At 49.4% G+C, this 18454-nt stretch overlaps 2 protein-coding genes across 6 annotated transcripts in view; both read right to left on the minus strand.

Moving 5' to 3' along the window:
• LOC122378731 (sarcoplasmic calcium-binding protein 1-like) overlaps window positions 1-5325 on the minus strand; it is a 60815-nt gene extending 55490 nt beyond the window's left edge. For 2 of the 5 annotated variants that reach the window (XM_043360177.1, XM_043360175.1), the window contains exon 1: window positions 5123-5145. The gene's annotated coding sequence lies outside the window, so the exon portion shown is untranslated. Of the gene's footprint in view, window positions 1-5007 lie in introns of all 5 variants that reach the window. The other 3 variants (XM_043360174.1, XM_043360176.1, XM_043360178.1) reach the window with 3 other exon arrangements.
• A 10596-nt stretch (window positions 5326-15921) lies between these two features.
• On the minus strand, window positions 15922-18253 carry LOC122378733 (ankyrin repeat and SAM domain-containing protein 3-like). The gene has a single exon (XM_043360179.1). The coding sequence runs from the start codon at window positions 17840-17842 to the stop codon at window positions 16427-16429; it is 1416 nt and encodes a 471-aa protein (XP_043216114.1). The 5' UTR covers window positions 17843-18253; the 3' UTR covers window positions 15922-16426.
• Window positions 18254-18454: the final 201 nt, after the last annotated feature.

Here is an 18454-nt window from a genome sequence, read left to right on the forward strand (position 1 = left end):
AAAAGAAAAGCACCAGTGAACTCAGCACGTCAAGGCGCGTCGAATGATATACTTTTTAGCTTGCTTAAGTGTACTTTAAGTTTTTTTTCTTAAATTTTAAGTAAACTTAAATTAATAAATTAAGTTCAAGTTAACCAAATTGCATCATATTGCATATCATTCGATTCGGCTGATCACCAGGAACACAATGATACCATTTTTTAAGCTCTAGCTTCATTATGTGCCAAGTTATTGGCAAAAACGTCATTTGACCTCAGTTGACCTCATTTGACCTGACCCATGGATAAGTACACCAAACAAAGAAGCACCAAGTGACCTGCTGTTAAGTACCGTGGTTTCAAAGCACAAAAGTGATAGAACGAAGCGGATATCTCCAGTATTTTCCTAATTTAGTATTTTCCCATAGGCTTAGCATTACGACGTAATGACCTCTAACCAGGGTTGTGCTCGACTCAAAAAAATTTGCCGACTCGACTCATCATTTAACTTCAGAAAGCCCTGACTCAACTCTGACTCAAACAAGGAGCTGATTTTTCCCCTTGACTCAACTCATGACTCAAGCGGCTCAATGAAAATACGAGTTGACTCAAACTTGACTCAAATTTTTGTTGAGTCAAGTCAGTTGACTCAAAATTGACTCAGATAAAAAAAGTTGTTGGGCGTGGGGTGGGGGTGAAAAAAATCCTGCAGCAGGGCCAGGCCTAAGTTGTTAAGCAGGGGGAGAATGAAAAGCTTATGTAGATTGTTTCTAGAAAGATGAGTCAGCTGACTCATGTTCCTAAATGTTTTTGACTCAACTCAATGTCAAAAGTTATTTTACTGACTCAACTCTGACTCAACTCAACGCCTTAATATTTTTGTCCGACTCAACTCTGACTCAACTCAACAGCTCAGCATTTTATCCGACTCGACTCAAATCTGACTCATTTGAGTCAGAGTTGAGTCAAATTTCTGACTCGACTCATGAGTCAAGCACAACCCTGCCTCTAACTGACCTCAGGTCAGTGACCTCAAAAAAGCCGGACTATATGTTATACAACTCGGTGAACTTAGCACATCCTGAAAGTTTGAAGGAAATCAGTCGAAAACTGTGAGTTGGACAGGTGCAAAAAGAAAATTGAAATTTGACCGTGACCTTGTACCGGTTTTTCTGACCTGGTGACCTGACACAAGGTCACCCAGACCTGAAATTTTCAGGTCATATGTAAAAAGGTTGCGCCATAGGCTGTGCCAAATTTGGCGGCGCTGCGCGCCGCTGTTTTTACGCAATTTTCGAAAAACCTTAGGGGGGGGTCGCATCGACCCCCCCCCTGCCAGGGCGAGGGTTAAATGGTGTTTTTTGGTCAACCAAGGTAGACATGTGTTGATTGCCGACTAAGTCAGTGACTGATAAAGCACATTTTAAGCACGTATTCATCAGAATAACTAGTTTGGTCACCAGCTAAAGGGTCATTATGTTATACTACGAACATGTAAATATTGCTTGCTGCGCTAAAGCCTAAAAGTACCCAGCATGAACCCACTGCACGTTTATGACCACAACCGATTCACCGGTGTTGCTCATGTCGAACGTTCGATGCACTTCAGGTAGATGGTGGTAAGTCTTCTCGGGTGCAATCGCATCACCATTATCAGTAGCTATTTGGCATATCTGTTGAGATTTGACCAGGTGGGCATCATCGGGATTCTGAGACAATGGGTTATGTAATCGGCAGTACCGTTAACAATATATAATATTTTCATGAAAAAATGTGCTTAGCCTATAAGTAATATATAATATCACACGGGGCCGGTAAAATGTTTCATTCAGGACCGAGGGATTTGTTGAGTTTTCCGCACGAGACCGAAGGTCGAGGGCGGAAAATTCAACAAAGCCCGAGGTCCTGAACGAAACATTCCGGCCCAAGTGTGATATTTATTTTAGCATATGCCGTTTAATTTCCATATTTAAGCTTCTTTAACAATTTTACATGCTTGAAAGAAGTGGAAAAACCAAGACCGAATATCAAGAACTAAAAAATGTACATATTCCCTGACCAAGATAATAAACCAAGCCGACTCATCCTTGTGTCTGGCTGTGAGTTGGATTTCTATCAAACCAAGAACATCTACTTCAATCTATGTCATATGAGAAGCTAGAGTAACGTTCGTTTTCAATATTAGAGAAGAGTGGAAGGTATACCTACAATCCTGTGAAGTGAGCGCTTGGTTTTCTACCCATGTCAATATGAATAAAGTTTTTACTGATCAATGTGAAATGCGTTTTTTTGTCAATTCATTACACATGTAAAAGGCATGAAATTGGCGCTACAGTAGGTGATTAATTAATCTGTCAGTACATTAAGATTTAAAATATTATCTTATTGAAAACCAACATTTACAATCTCTTCAATAGTTCAAAGCGACCAAATGCAACACATCAGTTAACGTTAGATTTATATCAGTTAAGCTCTTTTCCAGCGCCTTCCTCCGTCTCAGGAAATGCTTCAAAAGTTCGCTGGTAAAATGTTTTGCCCATGGGCCGAAACCTTTGCTCAATTGACTTCAACATTATGCGGTTTAATCCAAAAAGCTTTTACCGCACGCTCGCGCTAATGCTAAAGACATACTCCGGCATATGCTAAAACGGTAGTAACGATAGATCCAGTGGCGAAGCTGTTAAAATTTCAACTATTTTAAGCTGCAGGTAGGGGTTCTTTTGGAGCAGCATAAATTTTGCGTTTTTCTGTATTTCGTATTTTATGCCAAATTTCTTTCAAAACTTTTCGAAATTTTCAAAAAGGTTATTCAGGTCATTCACTGTTCAATTCCACATCAGCCTAAGCAAAAATGACGAAAAAATATCTAACGGTTTTCATTTTACAACGATTTTACTAAACCACTACCTTACTGTCTCAAATAGCCCCACTGTCTCAAATAGCCCCACTTTACGGTATATGTGATAGAACACACACTGATGGACTACCCTAGCAGGTTTTAGCCCAATATCTTCAAAAATAGCCAAGTTATGTGCATTATTGTCAAAAGTTTACAATTATATATTTTCCAAAACCATTTTTCAGTCCGTTTTTGACATCGTACAGCAATATAAATGGCACCATCGTGCTCCTGAGCTCAAACTGCATCTGACAGGCACCTTTTTTGTTGAAAAATTTCATTTTCAAAATTTGATCTTATCTGACCTGAAATTGACCTGACCTCAGGTAAATTCAGCTGGCCTGAAAATGACCTCAAATGACACAGACGACATTCGAAATCGACGTGTAAAATGGACCATGAAACATGCGTCAGGTGACCGATACATGATATACATTTTTCGTGACCTAGAATGACCTGGCCTTGACCTAACAATTTGAATTTAAAGTTATGTACCAGTAAAACGCCTTTTTGGGCGACCAACGGAGCGAGCGAGAGGATGGGCCTTGCACGTGCGAAATTGCGAGGGGGTACCTCCAACTAGCTTGTGCACTGCACCCTACTAACCGGTCTTTAGCGATGTGCCAAATTTCAGCGCAATCGGCCTAGCCGTTCTCGAGATCTGGAAGCGGCACACTGCACGTGCGCACGTGCAAGCGGGGTCCAAACTGACTTTTGCACGGCACCCTACTAACTGGTCCCCAACCGTGTACGAAATTTGAGCGCAATCGGCCCAGCCGTTCTCGAGATCTGGGAGCGCCCCCTGCACGTGCGCACGTGCTGTAGCACCCCAACCTTAACACATGCAGATGAATTATCTGATGGAGACCTAACTGTGTACCGAGTTTCAATTCAATCGGCCCAACCGTTGTGCCGTTATTGAGGTTGCAATTTTGGGGGTTCTTAAAAAATGTCCAACTTTACCACGCGCCACGTGCGGCGGTTGGCAAGAACGCATGGTGGCCATCACACCACAGAACTTTTACGTCCAAGTGACATTCAGTAAAGAAGACCGCTTGTCAATCGGATGTCCCGTTCCTAAGATATTAGCTTTTGAAGAGCGTCCCCACGGCCGGCCGGCCGGCCGCTCATACTCAGAATTTTCCCTTAATTCAGTATGAGACTCCGCTCGCTTCGCTCGCTCCGTAATCAGAGTATCTAAGGCATATAGCAAGAAGTGCGTAAACCAAAAATGAACCTGATCGGACTTGTCAGCCGGCGGCCAGAGCCTAAATTGTAAGCAAGCAAAGATGCCGATTATTTTTACTTTGACCTGACCTGTGACGTCATCAGTGACCTCGAGTTCAATGAAAATAGGTATTACTCAACAATTTTTCCAGGGCTATCAGACGCCGTTTGAATTTTGACGATCGGCCCAGTAGTGTCGGAGATAGGAGGGGAGAGCCCCCCCCCCCATCACTCGCGTTATGGAAAATACCCCAGTCATGCGCGAGTTTATGTTTTTCGTCGAAATCGGTCGAACATGGCGTCACTTTTACGTCATTTCCGGCCGACTTATGGTATTTACGAAGTTCATATTTTGACATAAGGTGTCAAATTGATGCAGCCGAAGGTGTCAAACGTACCGTGTCGATATGTCAAGCGGTTTAGAAGTTATTACAGAAAAACGAGAAGGGGCTATGAATAGCCCCCCCCCCCGTGGGGCGCGGGCCAATTCAATTCAATCTAATTTGATTTTCATAGGAACGTCTTCATCTTACATGCTTGCTTATAACATCAAGCATGCGAAGATTGAGTCAATGGACCTCAACTTTGATCGTTGTTCTAACATCGTGCACATTTCCCAGGAGGACGAAGGGCTTTAATAAGGTTCACTGAGTAGCCGCCTGTCTGTTGACCGACTGTCAACAGGTGAACGGTCAGCCAGCCACCGGAACGGTCTCTCCCTATGGTCCGTCCGGGTCCGTGCCTGGTCAGGACCACCTTTATGGTCCGGACCCGGGACCACTACGGCCGTCAGGTCCCTCTCGTCCGTCCAGACCACACCCGAGCGGTCGCCGGACAGTCCCGTCCGTCTGTGCGGGCGGGCGCCGCTGCTCGCTGTCCACCGCACGGTCTCTCACTATTCACCTGTTGCTGTTGTCGCTGCACGCGCCGCTGCTGCTGCCGCTGCCGCTGCCTCCCTGGTGCTGCTGTCACCCCGTGCTGCAGCCGCCCCGCCAGCCACCGACACACTGCTCCTCACCGGCAGAGGGAGAGAGGGAGAGAGCACCGCCGCCGGCGCACACACCGGCGCACCGCGCTTATATAGGGGCGGCCGGCACCGCCGCGAGTACCTGGCCAATGTCGGCGCCTGCCGCGACGACCAGACCCACCCGAAATAGGCCGACCGCCGTCTGCAACGGCCCTCCTGCGAGCGTGTGTGACCCGGCCGCAGTGGTCAATGCCGCCGAGGAAATATCACTCACAGGGCTCAGGAGGGAAGGTAAAAATAGAAACTCCTCCGCATGTCACCGACCAATTACCAGTTTATCACTGAACTATTGTGCAAACGGTTCAGGTCAGATGTTCCGTTAACTAAGTAAGAATAGAGCATGAGACTTTTCCAGACGTTTTCACTACTCCCGGCTCACAGCGAGGTAAGTAGAGTTTCTTGCATTCGAAAAAATCTGAGGAATAGCCCGCCGAGCAAATCAGAAAGTATGTAAGTTAATGTAAGACGAAGACGCGCTTTGCTCAATGCTCCATGCACACGAATCATGACTGATGCCATGATTTACCTATCAACCAGCCCGTACCTATTGGCAAATCTAAGTAGGCATCGTACCTACATACAGATGTCAACTGTTCACATTTTGGCTATAAATACAAATTTTGTACACCTTTTTTGGCCAGTCTGGACGAACACGCAGTCGCAGTCAATGATGGGACCAATCTGAAATGAGGAAGATCGAGCATATGTGTACCTATGTGTATTGTGTGGGAAGGGAAGGTGATGCTTCTTTTTATTGTTACTATTAGCCCTCGCCCTGGCAGGGCATTTTTCATAACACGGCCTGGCAGGGGGGGGGGGGTCGATGCGACCCCCCCCCTCGCGATTGGCCCCTATGGCACCTAGAAACACCAAATTTGGTAGGTAGATGGGCCCCCCGGAGTTCTCGCCCCTGTGCAAATTTGGTTGCTCTAGGTCAATATTTAGGGGGGTTTTGGGGGTATAAATGTAAAAATTTCGCTAAAAACAGGTCAAAAGTTTTTCGCTTATAACTTTTGATCTAATTAAGATAGAGCAAAAAGAAAAGCACCAGTGAACTCAGCACGTCTAGGCGCGTCGAATGATATACTTTTTAGCTTTCTTACGTGTACTTAAAGTTTTTCTTAATTTTTAAGTAAACTTTAATTAATCAATTAAGTTCAAGTTAACCAAATTGCATCATATCGCATATCATTCGATTCGGCTGATCACCAGGAACACAATGATACCATTTTTTAAGCTCTAGCGTCATTGTGTGCCAAGTTATTGGCAAAAACGTCATTTGACCTCAGTTGACCTCATTTGACCTGACCCATGGATAAGTACACCAAACAAAGAAGCACCAAGTGACCTGCTGTTAAGTACTGTGGTTTCAAAGCACAAAAGTGATGGAATGAAGCGGATATCTCCAGTATTTTCCGAATTTAGTATTTTCCCATAGGCTTAACATTACGACGTAATGACCTCTAACTGACCTCAGGTCAGTGACCTCAAAAAACCCGAACTATATGTTATACAACTCGGTGAACTTAGCACACCCTGAAAGTTTGAAGGAAATCAGTTCAAAACTGTGAGCAGGACAGGTGCGAAAAGAAAATTGAAATTTGACCATGACCTTGTACCGGTTTTTCTGACCTGGTGACCTGACCCAAGGTCACCCGGACCTGAAATTTTCAGGTCACATGTAAAAAGGTTGCCCCATAGGCTGTGCCAAATTTGGCGGCGCTGCGCGCCGCCGTTTTTACGCTATCTTTGAAAAACCTTAGGGGGGGGGGGTCGCATCGACCCCCCCCTGCCAGGGCGAGGGTTAGTATTAGTGAAGCGTCGAATAAAAATGAGAAGCTTCTATGCAAATGCGGTGTTACTTTAACCCTCGCCGGCCGAGGGGGGGGGCGGGTGCCGCCCCCCCCATAGGGTTTTTTTCGCGATAGCTCCGAACACGCTGGCGATAGAGAGCTGAAACTTGGCATACCTGACCTTTGATCCAAGCCGCATCTTTTGACACCAACCGCATTTTTGGGTCAGGTCAGGTCACTGACCTATGACGTCATAAGTGAACCTCTGCACGGTCTTCAGATGTCGCAACTTCGCAACGCCCTCACTGCCAGAGGAGATGTCACAGGGAAATGAAACTTGCAGGATCTAGTATCCATTATGAGTCCCACAACTTGTATATCTCGGATTTTTCCTAAAGGTCATATGAGGTCAGGTCATTTTCGTGACCTCACCATTATAAGTCAATGGGGAAAAATGAAAACTGCTATTCTGGCGCCGGGAACGATCTCCAACTATCTCAAGCACACAGAATCGTGATTTGATGCACTCCTTGCAAGGTTAGATGCGTCACTTTTGCAATGTTGACCTTGCGTGACGTCATTTACGACGTCATCAAGGTCATATTAGTTTTTCGTCAATAACTCTTGATCAAATTGAGCTAGCGAGTCGGGAAAGCCACCAATGGACTCAGGAAGACCTGCCGAATCGAATGATATGCGACATGACCTCTTTCGACCAACTTCGTGACCTGAGGGTGCTGACCTGACCTTGACCTGAGGTCAACACCCCAAGTTGACCTGACCGGACAAAAAGTATATCATTCGACGCGCCTGAGCGAGACAAACACGATGCTGCCAAAATCGGCGCTCTGCGGCCGTTTTTTGCGAAGTTATTCACCAAAAACTGAACCGTACCTTGGGGCACTTGACCTGACCTCAGAGGTCACCGGTTAACCTAGGACCTTAAAATCGGGTACCAATCTCTGCGTCTCGTAACGGCGCACACGCTCGTTTTTTCCGCGACGCGCTAGCTCCACCAGGGGCGAAACGGCGAGAGGGGGGTCGTACCCGCCCCCCCCCCCCCTCGGCCGGCGCGTATGTAGAAAACCAATAGGTCCGGCGAGGGTTAAAAGCCGGACAAACAGAAAAACGTATAACGTAACTTATTTTGCGAGCTGCTTTAGCGGCTCCAAATCGATTCCACTCGCTCTAATGACTTCATACCTTCCTAAAAATCTGCAACTTCATTGGTCTAGGGTAGACCGGGGCAAGTCGCCCCGCCGAGGTAAAACGCCTCACCGATGTTTCTCGGAACTGGCAGAGTTCTGGGGAAACATCATCTCTTCTATAAAACGTGCACTATATGATCATTATATGAGCAGACTGGAAAGAAATTGTGATGACTCGTTCGGGAGATATAGCCAAAAATGTGTTTTTTGAGTGATTTTTATGTTTTGTTGTCAGATTATGTAGCACGGCGTTCTTTTATGGTCCACATCAGGTTAACGACTTTTATGTATTTTGAACAACTATTGTCTAACGCTTATCATGCCGGGTTGGTTCGTGTTAAATTATGTCTTGCTGGAGTGCAAGGCGTTGTTCTCTGACCGAACTACGTGATGGGGTAAAACGCCCCAGTAGGTCGCGGGGCAAAAAGCCCCTGGGGCGTTTTACCTCATGTGTTGTTCGGGCTACCCACTTTCTAATGTTCGGTAGCTGGCGAACAGTAAGTTTCTATGCCTTTATGTGTATTTTTCTCAGCAACTGGATGACAAAGGAAGTATTTTGTTAACATTTGCATTGCAATAATTTATTATTTGGTCATATGAGGTAGGTGAATAACCTGCTCATACAACAGTGCCATAGCTGAACACCTGACAGGATGGAATGTGCTAACTTCAGTGCCGTGCCTCCAGAGGTCTAACGGACCTCTCACATAAGATTTAGCCAACTACCATGTTAAATCTTTAATCTAAAGTATGGGGCTACTTGCCCCAGGCCGTGGGGCGTTTTGCCCTGGGATTGGGGCAAAATGCCCCATTTGCAGTTGCTTCACAAATCACTTCCTAGCTTGGAGTCCGATCATAAGTGAATGAATTTGAGGGGTGCAATTTAAAGTAAAGTGTCCATAGAACGCATTGAGCACAAATTTGGCCTTCCAGGTGATGTGGGACAAAATTTATGTAGCAAAATAAATTATCTGGGGCGTCTTGCCCCAGGCTACCCTAATTATAACTTCTCGAGACGGACGCATTTTCAAGTCCTTCCCTCCCCTACCCCACTACAGTTTTGACTCGGCTCTGCAGGACCAGTGACCACATAACGGCCGGTGTTTCAAATTGTAAAACAACACAGCGGAAGCAGAAGGACAGTTTAACAGATCGCCAATATGTCAATACTCAATAATGACACTACACACTACGGTCACTTCTTAGTCAGGATCAAATTTAGAGTGAGCCAGCCTGAGCGCACCGGCTCATCTGCGTCTCCCTCAGTTTGTGTGACCCATCCTGCTGGACCGGGGCGGGCTCCGCCAGGCCGCAAGATCCTGCACCATGCAGGCAGGCGGCAGCTGTAGGCTACTCAGTACCCGCCGCCAGCCGGAGAACGGTGCCGGCTCCATTTGGCGGCCGCTATTCCACGGCTCGCCCCGGCGACAGAGGCGACATGTCGGCGGGTCTGGCAGCGCCCCGGCCCCGGCGCCGGCGCCGCTGCCAGGTCCCAGTGCATGCAATGCCGGCCGCGGAGAAAAACGCTGGCACCGGCCGCCGGCTGGCCACAGAAGACGCCTCTAATTGACTGCCGGCACCCCCGACCGCGCGCCGTGGAAATGACCCGGGTCGACGGCGGGACCCCGAGACAGGCCATTTGTCACCGTTTTTATCCCTTCCACTGCTCTAAGAAGACTCCCCTCCCTCATCTTCTGACTCGTGTTAGTGTATCGTAAAACAGCCAGATAGAGCAAATAGTGATAAATGTTGTTTGATGACAAATGATTGTTTCCAGTGTCCATTGCATCCCAGTTGTACGATTTGTTAACCCTCGCCCGCACATGTCATTTTCCCATCCTAGAACGCACATGGGGGGGGGGGGGTGGTTGCCACCCCCCCCGCGCCATTTCGTTCCTGTTGGAGATAGAGCTTAGCAGTAAAGACCAAAAAGATTCTTTGGGAAGAGACAAATCCAATGATACCCAGTTTTACCTTCTCAGGTCAGTCATTGACCTTCCAGGTCAGGTCAAACTAAAAAATGTTGCTGTTTTGGGTCACCGTTGGATATCAAGTGCGCTGCTTATCAAATACCGATGACGATGCTGTTTTCTGGTGCCAAGCCAGCTAGAACCTCTTTGTCACACTATCCGACCAGAATTTTGCTGCTGAGGTCATTTCAGGTCAAGTTAGGTCAAGGTCAATTATATGTGTTTGTATGTCTGTGTGTGTCTGTGTGTATACTGATGTGTGCACCGATTGTTTTTGGGTCCATATCACATGAAATCATGATCTGAGAAGCCTTTACCAAAAATGCAGTCAAAAAACTTCACAAAAAGTAAATTCAGCTTGCCTAAAACGCAATTATCTTAGATGACCTAGGTTGACCTTGACCCTGACCTTGACCCCTGTACATCGTCGAACAACATGTTCCATGATAGGTGGGAGGTAAGACTGGCAAAAAGGGCCGAAATCAGGGTGTCAAAAGCTCACAAGGCCCATGGCAAACGCAAGATGTTGAGAATTGGCCATTTGGGTCATGACATGACCTGAAAAACAAGGTCATATCTCCGGAACCAAAAATCACAGAAACTTGAAATTTTCAGTGGACATCAAGAAAGGATAGACGAGCAGCTATACAAAAAATCAGCCTTCTAGCTCTAAAAATGTTGAGTGCAGAGCAGCAAGACTGCCTGGGGGGGGTGGCAACCACCCCCCCCCCCATGTGCGGGCGAGGGTTAACATTGATATGCTAACAAGGGCTCCAGTCGATTATCACGCGCACCGGCGGGGGGGGGCGGATATCCACCCCCCCCCCTGAGGTTTTTCGCGAATAGCGGGAAAACCGCGGCGCGTAGCGCCGCGAAATTTGGTACGACTATTTCCTCATCAATTTTACACATGGTGTGCAAGTTTGAACTTCCTACCTTTTAAGGTCAGGTCACCAGGTCACTTTGAATGACCCAACCTCACGTCACTTTTTTGCAACTTTGTCACCGTGCCAGAGCTACAGTAGATGTCGGAGGCCTTTGAAAGTCGCAGGATGTTATTAAGTCATTAGTAGCTACAATTTGTATATCTCGGAATTTTGATATCGGTGACCTAAGGTCAGGTCAATTTCGCGACCTCCCCATTATAAGTCAATGGGGGAAAAATAAACTCCCTGGTTTTACCACTAAAACGGGTCGGAATGGCCCCATATACCATACATGACTTCATATACGATCAACCTTCACTACCTTGAGGTCTGTTTTGCTGTTGGGCAGCTGTAAGGTCATGTGACGTCATCAAAGGTCACCAAAGGTTTTTGGCCAATAACTCCGTACAGGAACAAGATACAGCCGCGTGGATGGTCTCATTGTGTTCAGCTCGTCAAGACGCATCGAATGATATACAAGATGACCTCGAGGTCACATGACCTGAGGTCAACCTTTGACCTTGACCTTTCGAGGTCAACATATATATCATTCGATGCGGATTGACGAGAGGATCACGATGATCCCCCGTCGGTGCGAAGTTGGCGCAGACCCCCGTCGGTGCGCGGATTCTACAGTTACACAAACCAGCGCCGGTTATTTCTTGGCGGTCCAACTGCAGCTGTTGCCTGTCACCCCGGACCCCATCCGGAACATTTAAATAATCATTTGAAAGCCGGACCATGACACACACCGTTAGACGATAATCTGCCACAGAATGGTGCCCGTCGCCGCCTAAACTGCCGCTGTTCGTCGGCTCCTCTGTAAGTGTCCTGTTGGCGCGTGACAGCGGTGTGATTCAGTCTGTCATCAGATGACAGCAGACAGTCCGCAGAGAGACCGTTTGTGGTGACAGGCTGACAGCTCCGCCGCGAACAAATGGTTCCGGTGATGTGTTGTGGCACCAGCCACTCAACCGGCGGAGCTAAAGATGGATTTTATGAAGAGACGACGGTGAGACCAGAGGGATAAGCAACAGCAAAAGTCCGCATATTCTCCTGGTGTATTTTTTTTTTTTGTTAATTCTTAGCGTATCCAAAGAAATAATAATTGGCATTCGTTGACTCGCGTAACAACAATCACACCGATAGAAGTTAGCCTCCCCGTGTTGACGTTTTCACAGTTCTGCTAACGTACAGGGAGAGGGAAAGGGAGAAAGAGGGAGGTGTGGAGAGGGAGAGAGGGAGGTGTGGAGAGGGAGAGAGGGAGGTGTGGAGAGGGAGAGAGGGAGGTGTGGAGAGGGAGAGAGAGGAAGGGATGGAGAAAGAAAGCGAGAGAGAAGAGAGAGAGAGGGGAGAGAGAGAAAGAGAGAGAGAGAGAGAGAGAGAGAGAGAGAGAGAGAGAGAGAGAGAGAGAGAGAGAGAGAGAGAGAGAGAGAGAGAGAGAGAGAGAGAGAGAGAGAGAGAGAGAGAGAGAGAGGACAGAGGCAGCGAGACAGTGATGGGTTCGAGCTATTCGTGCCATTAGTTGAACTGTCTGGCCGCTGTCAGTCCTCTGTCGGGTAACTGAGCGCAGTGACGACCGACGATTCCCGGGCCCGCCATCCGCCGCGCGCCCCATTGTCGAGCCGGGCCAAATGGCCAGCGGCTCCTCTCTCCTGAGCGGAGCACCAGGGCGCTCTGACGGCTCCGTACGCCGGCTCTAAATATAGGCACCGCAGCCGGTGACCACTGCTGCAGCCGGAACTCTTTGGTGTAGGACCGGAGAGGCGTGACCCCTTTGCACAATTCAGGGGCCAGGTACTGACTGCCGGTCACTCACAAAGTAGGAAGTTCACTCACTCGGCCGGAAAAAATAGACACCGAGAGAATACGTCTTGTAGGTAGTTGACTCACTCGGCTTTATTACATCCTACAACTTTCAAAAGACTCGGTCATCTACTGTGCCTTCAACACGGTTACAAACATGCAAAAAAGCGATGTGACCTGGTGACGTGCCTTGGAATATAGGAAGCCACCACTTCCGTCTTCCACACAAGAACAACTAAAATTTCGCGGCGCTCTACGTCACAGCTTTTCCGCAATTTACGAAAAGCATCCGGCCTGGGTTATCCCCCCCCCCCCCCCATCAATGCGCGGGTAAATTAGGACTTTGGTGACCCATGAAAACCTGACCTAATAATGATTGAGGTGCAACTAAAGGATGGACAATTTATGAATCCAATTTACCTAAATTTAACAACGATCAAACGATCACCGCGCTGAGCAGTTTTATAGCGATGTTAGACCAATGACTTCAGAAAGGTCATCGCTGCATTTAATATTTATTTTCGGGCTCAAGTAGGTGTAGTTTGTCATGATTTCTGATAACCTTTTGAACGTCCCTCATCGCTTGTCACAAGGTCGATGAGCAGTGTGAGCATCAAAACGCCCCCACCTTGCCACCTCCATCATAGGCGGCGGAACGGGGAGGGCACCGGGGTACCGTGCCCCCCTTTGATTAGAGCATTTTAACATGACCTCTATGGGCGTTGCATGCAAAGAATGGGACCAAAGGTTAGCAGTGCCCCGCCCCCCCCCCCCCCTTAATTGAAGGTGTTCGCCGCTACTGACTTCCATGTGTTACGATCCGAACACCGCTGCTGGGCTCTCAGTCACCTTGTACACCTTTTTTCAATCCGAATCGGCATCCGTTCATTCAAATACGGCAGCGGGCACCTTATCTCGACAGGCACTCCAACAACTCGACACTGGAGCACGCATTTCGACACGTTTCACGGATTTAGACTAGCATCTGTTGATATTCGACCAGGGTCATTAAAAAACAGCAGGGGCATTTAATATCGACAAAGGGCATTCTGTTTTGTCATATTGCATTTTAAGTCGGCAGCTTGCAGCCAAGCTAGACAATGGTCAATTTATCTCATCAGTGAATTAAGCAACTCTTATCTTTTCGGAAAGGCATGTTAAGAATGTGCGTTAAAATGTTATACGGTACTGTAAAGAGACACTCCATATGGGCGCTTGGTTGCTAAGTAACGGCACACCTTTTTCAATCCGAATCGGCAACCGTTCATTGGAATACGGCAACGGGCACCTAATTTCGTCAGTCGCTCTGGAACCTTAACACCGGTTCGTCCCTAACATCAACCGCTTCCGGCACACAAGCTGACCTCATTCGAGGTCACCATCCTCTGTGACAATGTGGAAGCACTGGCGAATCCAAAGGGCGACGGGGGTCATTCGGGCCCACGCTCCTGGCGAATCCAAAGGTTGACGGGGGTCATTCGGGGCCTCGCTCCTTTCAACGCATCTCAAAAGTTGACAATGTTTTAGCCATAATTCTTGCATGAAAAACAAAAATATTGATTCTTCATTTGCGTCGATCTGTCGACACATTGTGAGTGGCGCTGACCGCCAGCGCGGATGGTTCAGGTCTGCTGAGATGGGAATAGGCATGTCACCGGAGAGCGGCAACAATGTTTGCAGGACGGCGGTGTGGTCAGTCATGGTCAACTGTATTTCCGGACAAAAAAAAAAAAAAAAAACTGCCCTCTGGAAAGGTGGAAACCCTACGGGCTGACCCATCGATCGCTTTGGCTGCATATCCGTAGCGGGACAGTTTTATACCGGCGCCTTGTCAGCCGTCGCAGCTCACCGGTCACTGGTAGACTCACCCAAATGCTTCCTCCGCATTATCCTCTCATTTCACGACTCTGACGTGGCTTGCTAGCCTACTCACCCTCCATTCACAGAAGAAAAAAACGTTTAGACCTTAAAACCACGGCCTTGGCGTATTTTGTGTTCCATTAATCCCAGGGAAGTCTAACGAAAGAAAAATGCCATAAATTCAAGTGGTAAGCATTGGAAACACATCAATATACAAAATGTGGTATGAAATTTGCTTGATTTTGCTTGTTATAACGGCAACGAAACTGAATGACCATTGCCATTTTAAAATGAAATTTGCCTTTTTCCAATGCCCGATGCCACAGTCCTATGCCGTGTGCCGAAATCCATTGGCCAGTGTCGAAACAACGCCCAGTGTCGAAATTAAATGCCCCATGTCACGCCTCTGCACTATGCCGAGTTTGGAGCGAGGTTTGTCGAAAGCGCATTCCGGCTGACGTTCCTAATGCAGATCTGCCGAAACTAACTGACCGGATGCCGATTCGGATTGAAAAAAGGTGTATAAAGGACATGTGTGTATCCTTTTACAGGCGCTGTGGACTAGCGAGCTGGTAACCAGACCCGTGGACAGGGTGTCACATCTGGAAGCACGTCTCGCCGCCGGACTCCGCCCTGGATTCCTGCGAGTGCCGCTCTGCCAAACGACACGGCGCGTGGCCAGCGCGCGGTAGCCGCTTCTCTGTGAGTCTGCCGAGCCGCCACGCAGCCAGGCATGTGGCGAGGCGGCGCCGGCCGCGGGCGGAGCGCCTCCACGTAACTGTCACAACCGTCTCATGTTTCACAGACGGCAGACAGGTTTACGGTGATTGTGTACACGGACGTCCGAATGTACAATGTTGTGTTTAATTAGAGCTGTTGTCAGGATATGGGTACGGTGCTCGGATTGGTTGCCCAGCGAAGTAATTACCACATCAACAAACTAGCAGGACGCCTGCCATTTCATGCAGGACATGTCCTATCCCTACTCACTAGGAAAATGTGAGGGTTGGGAGTAACTGATGACATACAATAGCCGAGACAATAAACATCGCCAAGATATCCAGCATCTGCAGGCATAGTGATCGACTGATGCCGTTTTTCATGATTGAAATTGGCAAGTTGCAGTATCATTTGCAGAAAATCTTTAGGGTCCCGAATTCCTTCCACACGATCTCAGATAAGAAAATGGTCGGATGGAATAAACTCTACAAGGTATAAAGCTGTCAATCGTAACATATCGGCTTCATTTATTGTGTAAAAACACGCTTTGTATGGACTGCACCTCAATCGTCAAACGGACACGATAAGACAAATGTCATCATAAAACCACAAGTCATCATCAATTGCACAATGGAACTAACCATGTCACTAAAAATGCACCCAGTTTCAACTACTGCCACACATGCAGCGTAGTCCTGTGCTATCACAAGTGAGATCAGTGAAATGAAAGGCAAGAGTTATAGCTAGGAAGCTTCGTCTGAAAACCATCCGAGCAGACGGGCAAAAAACCTCCGAAGATCTGCCACTTTACCTCTAATGAAAAACTTGGTCACTTGGCCATAAACGAGATCTCAAACTGACTAGAACCAGTATCGATCGTTAAACGCTTGCAAAATAAGTAAAAAGCAGACTAGTGTCACCACTATCAACGTAGGAACTCACGTGTAAGGCACCGTCTATCCGTCAGAGCGCGCACCGTCGGTTGGTGACGTCGCCGCTGGTGTCGCTGCGGTCAGCCGGTGCTGGTGGCCCGCTCCATCCTGCCCGAGATGCCGCTGAGGGTGTCGCGCAGCTGTTCGGTCAGCTGGTGCTGCAGCAGCGCCAGCCGCGCGCAGCCGTCCAGCAGCTGCTGCCGGCCGGCGGTCGGCTCCTCCAGACTCCGGCAGAGCGCGACCGGCTCCGGCAGCGGCCCGGTCGGCGGCGCGGCGCCCAGGCGCGCCAACCCAGCCGCCAGCGCGGCGGCCAGCCGCAGCTGGTCGGCGCAGCCCTCCTGCAGCCGGCCCAGACGGCGGCGCTCCTCCACCAGCAGCCCCTCCGTGAGCGCGCGCAGCTGCCGCTCCTGACTGACGGTCCAGTCGCAGCTCTGGCGGCGCTGCTCCAGCTCGCGCAGACGGCGCTCACTGGCCTCGCCGGCTCGTGCCACGCGGTCCGCGTACGCTCGCTCGGGGCCAGGCGTGAGCGGCGCGTTTCGGTGCCACCGCGCGATGGCGCTGGTCATCTTGCGGCGCGGCCCGAGCAGCGTGATGCCGGCTTCCTTGAGGTCGTCATCGGTCATGACCAGGAAGACCTGCAGGTCGACCTCCTGTCGCTCCAGCACTGGCTGGTACTTCTGCAGGCCGACGGTGGCCAGCAGAGCCGCCAGGTCGGCCGGCTGCTGCTGCTGATCGGACGAAGCCGCCGTCCGGCCGCTGTCCGCTGCCCCGGCCGGCGGCGCGTCTCGGCGCAGCGCCGCGAACGCCGCGCCGTCGGCGGGCCGCGCTGTGGGCGTCGGCGGCTCGCTGGCGTCGTACTCTGCTAGCAGCTGGCTGACGCGCTCGTGGCCACCGGTCTCGGCCAGTTCGCGCGCGCTGGCGCCGCTCGGCAGACGCAGCTGCACGTTAGCACCGTGACGGATCAGAGCGAACACGATCAGCTCGTGGCCCGCGGCGGCGGCCAGCAGGAGCGGCGTGTAGCCGCGCTGTCGGTCCAGCGCGTTGGCGTTGGCGCCCTCCGCCAGCAGCAGCTCCACGGTAGCGCGGTGACCAGCGTCTGTAGCCAGGTGCAGCGGTGTCCAGTCGCGCGCGTCGCGGCACTCGATGTCGGCGCCGCGACCGAGCAGCGTGAGCAGCACGTCGTCGTGTCCGCGGCAGGCGGTGAGCGCCAGCGGGGTGCGGCCGCGCGGCTCGGCGGCCGCCGTGTCGGCGCCGCACGCCAGCAGCGAGTGCACCACGGCCGCGTGCCCGTAGTAGCAGGCGTACATGAGCGGCGTCCAGCCGGCGCGGTTGGGCCGGTCCAGCTGGCCGGGACGCTCGCGCGCCGTCTGCAGCACCAGCTCGCCGTCGCCCAGACTGGCGGCCGTGTGACAGTCCAGAGGCGGACCCGGCTCGTGCGCCAGCCGGCTGATCCGCTCGTGGGTTGAGTGAGTGAACACGTCGTCGCACTCGTACATAACTGGCCAGAAAGTACCTACGTTTCCAGACAATGGCAAAACAGGCTGAAGGATTCACCAATAGCCACACACTAGTGCTGGTCCTGGAACATATGGCATGGAGCAGAAAAAAGGTTAAAGCATCAGGTGCTAACTGACCTGAACATCACCTAGAGCTGCAAACATTTTGTTTTGCTTGAGGATAGTCGAGATAGTCGACAGATGAAACCTGCAGAGTGCAGTTGACCAGACAAAAACAAAAATATATCTAATGGACACAGCTTAAAAAAGTATCACTTACAACACATGGGAAATGGGAAATGTCACATCATGACAGGGTGGCATGGTTATGACAGCTGAAGGTTTTTGAATGGTGGCTCAAGAAATACATTTTTGGACACAATTACAGTACCCAAGCAGATTAAGCAGGCTACACATTTTTGGTGATACTAATGGCTATCTTAAGGGCCAGTACCCAACTGATAGTCTAAGCCTAGGGCTAAAGATACTAAATCCTGAATTAGTATCTTTAGTGATTATATATTAGTATCTTTAGATTAGTATCTTTAGTGAATTACTGTATAGTACCTACGTATATTAACTTGAAAGACAGTTGAGACCTTCATTCAACTG

The sequence above is a fragment of the Amphibalanus amphitrite genome, unplaced genomic scaffold, assembly GCF_019059575.1.
Source record: "Amphibalanus amphitrite isolate SeventyFive unplaced genomic scaffold, NRLGWU_Aamphi_draft 000064F_arrow, whole genome shotgun sequence".
NCBI classification, from domain to species: Eukaryota; Metazoa; Arthropoda; class Thecostraca; order Balanomorpha; family Balanidae; genus Amphibalanus; species Amphibalanus amphitrite.

Bases quoted from the DNA above. Each gene is read 5' to 3' on its own strand.
- LOC122378733 (XM_043360179.1), bottom strand. From the start codon at position 17,842: ATGTACGAGTGCGACGACGTGTTCACTCACTCAACCCACGAGCGGATC.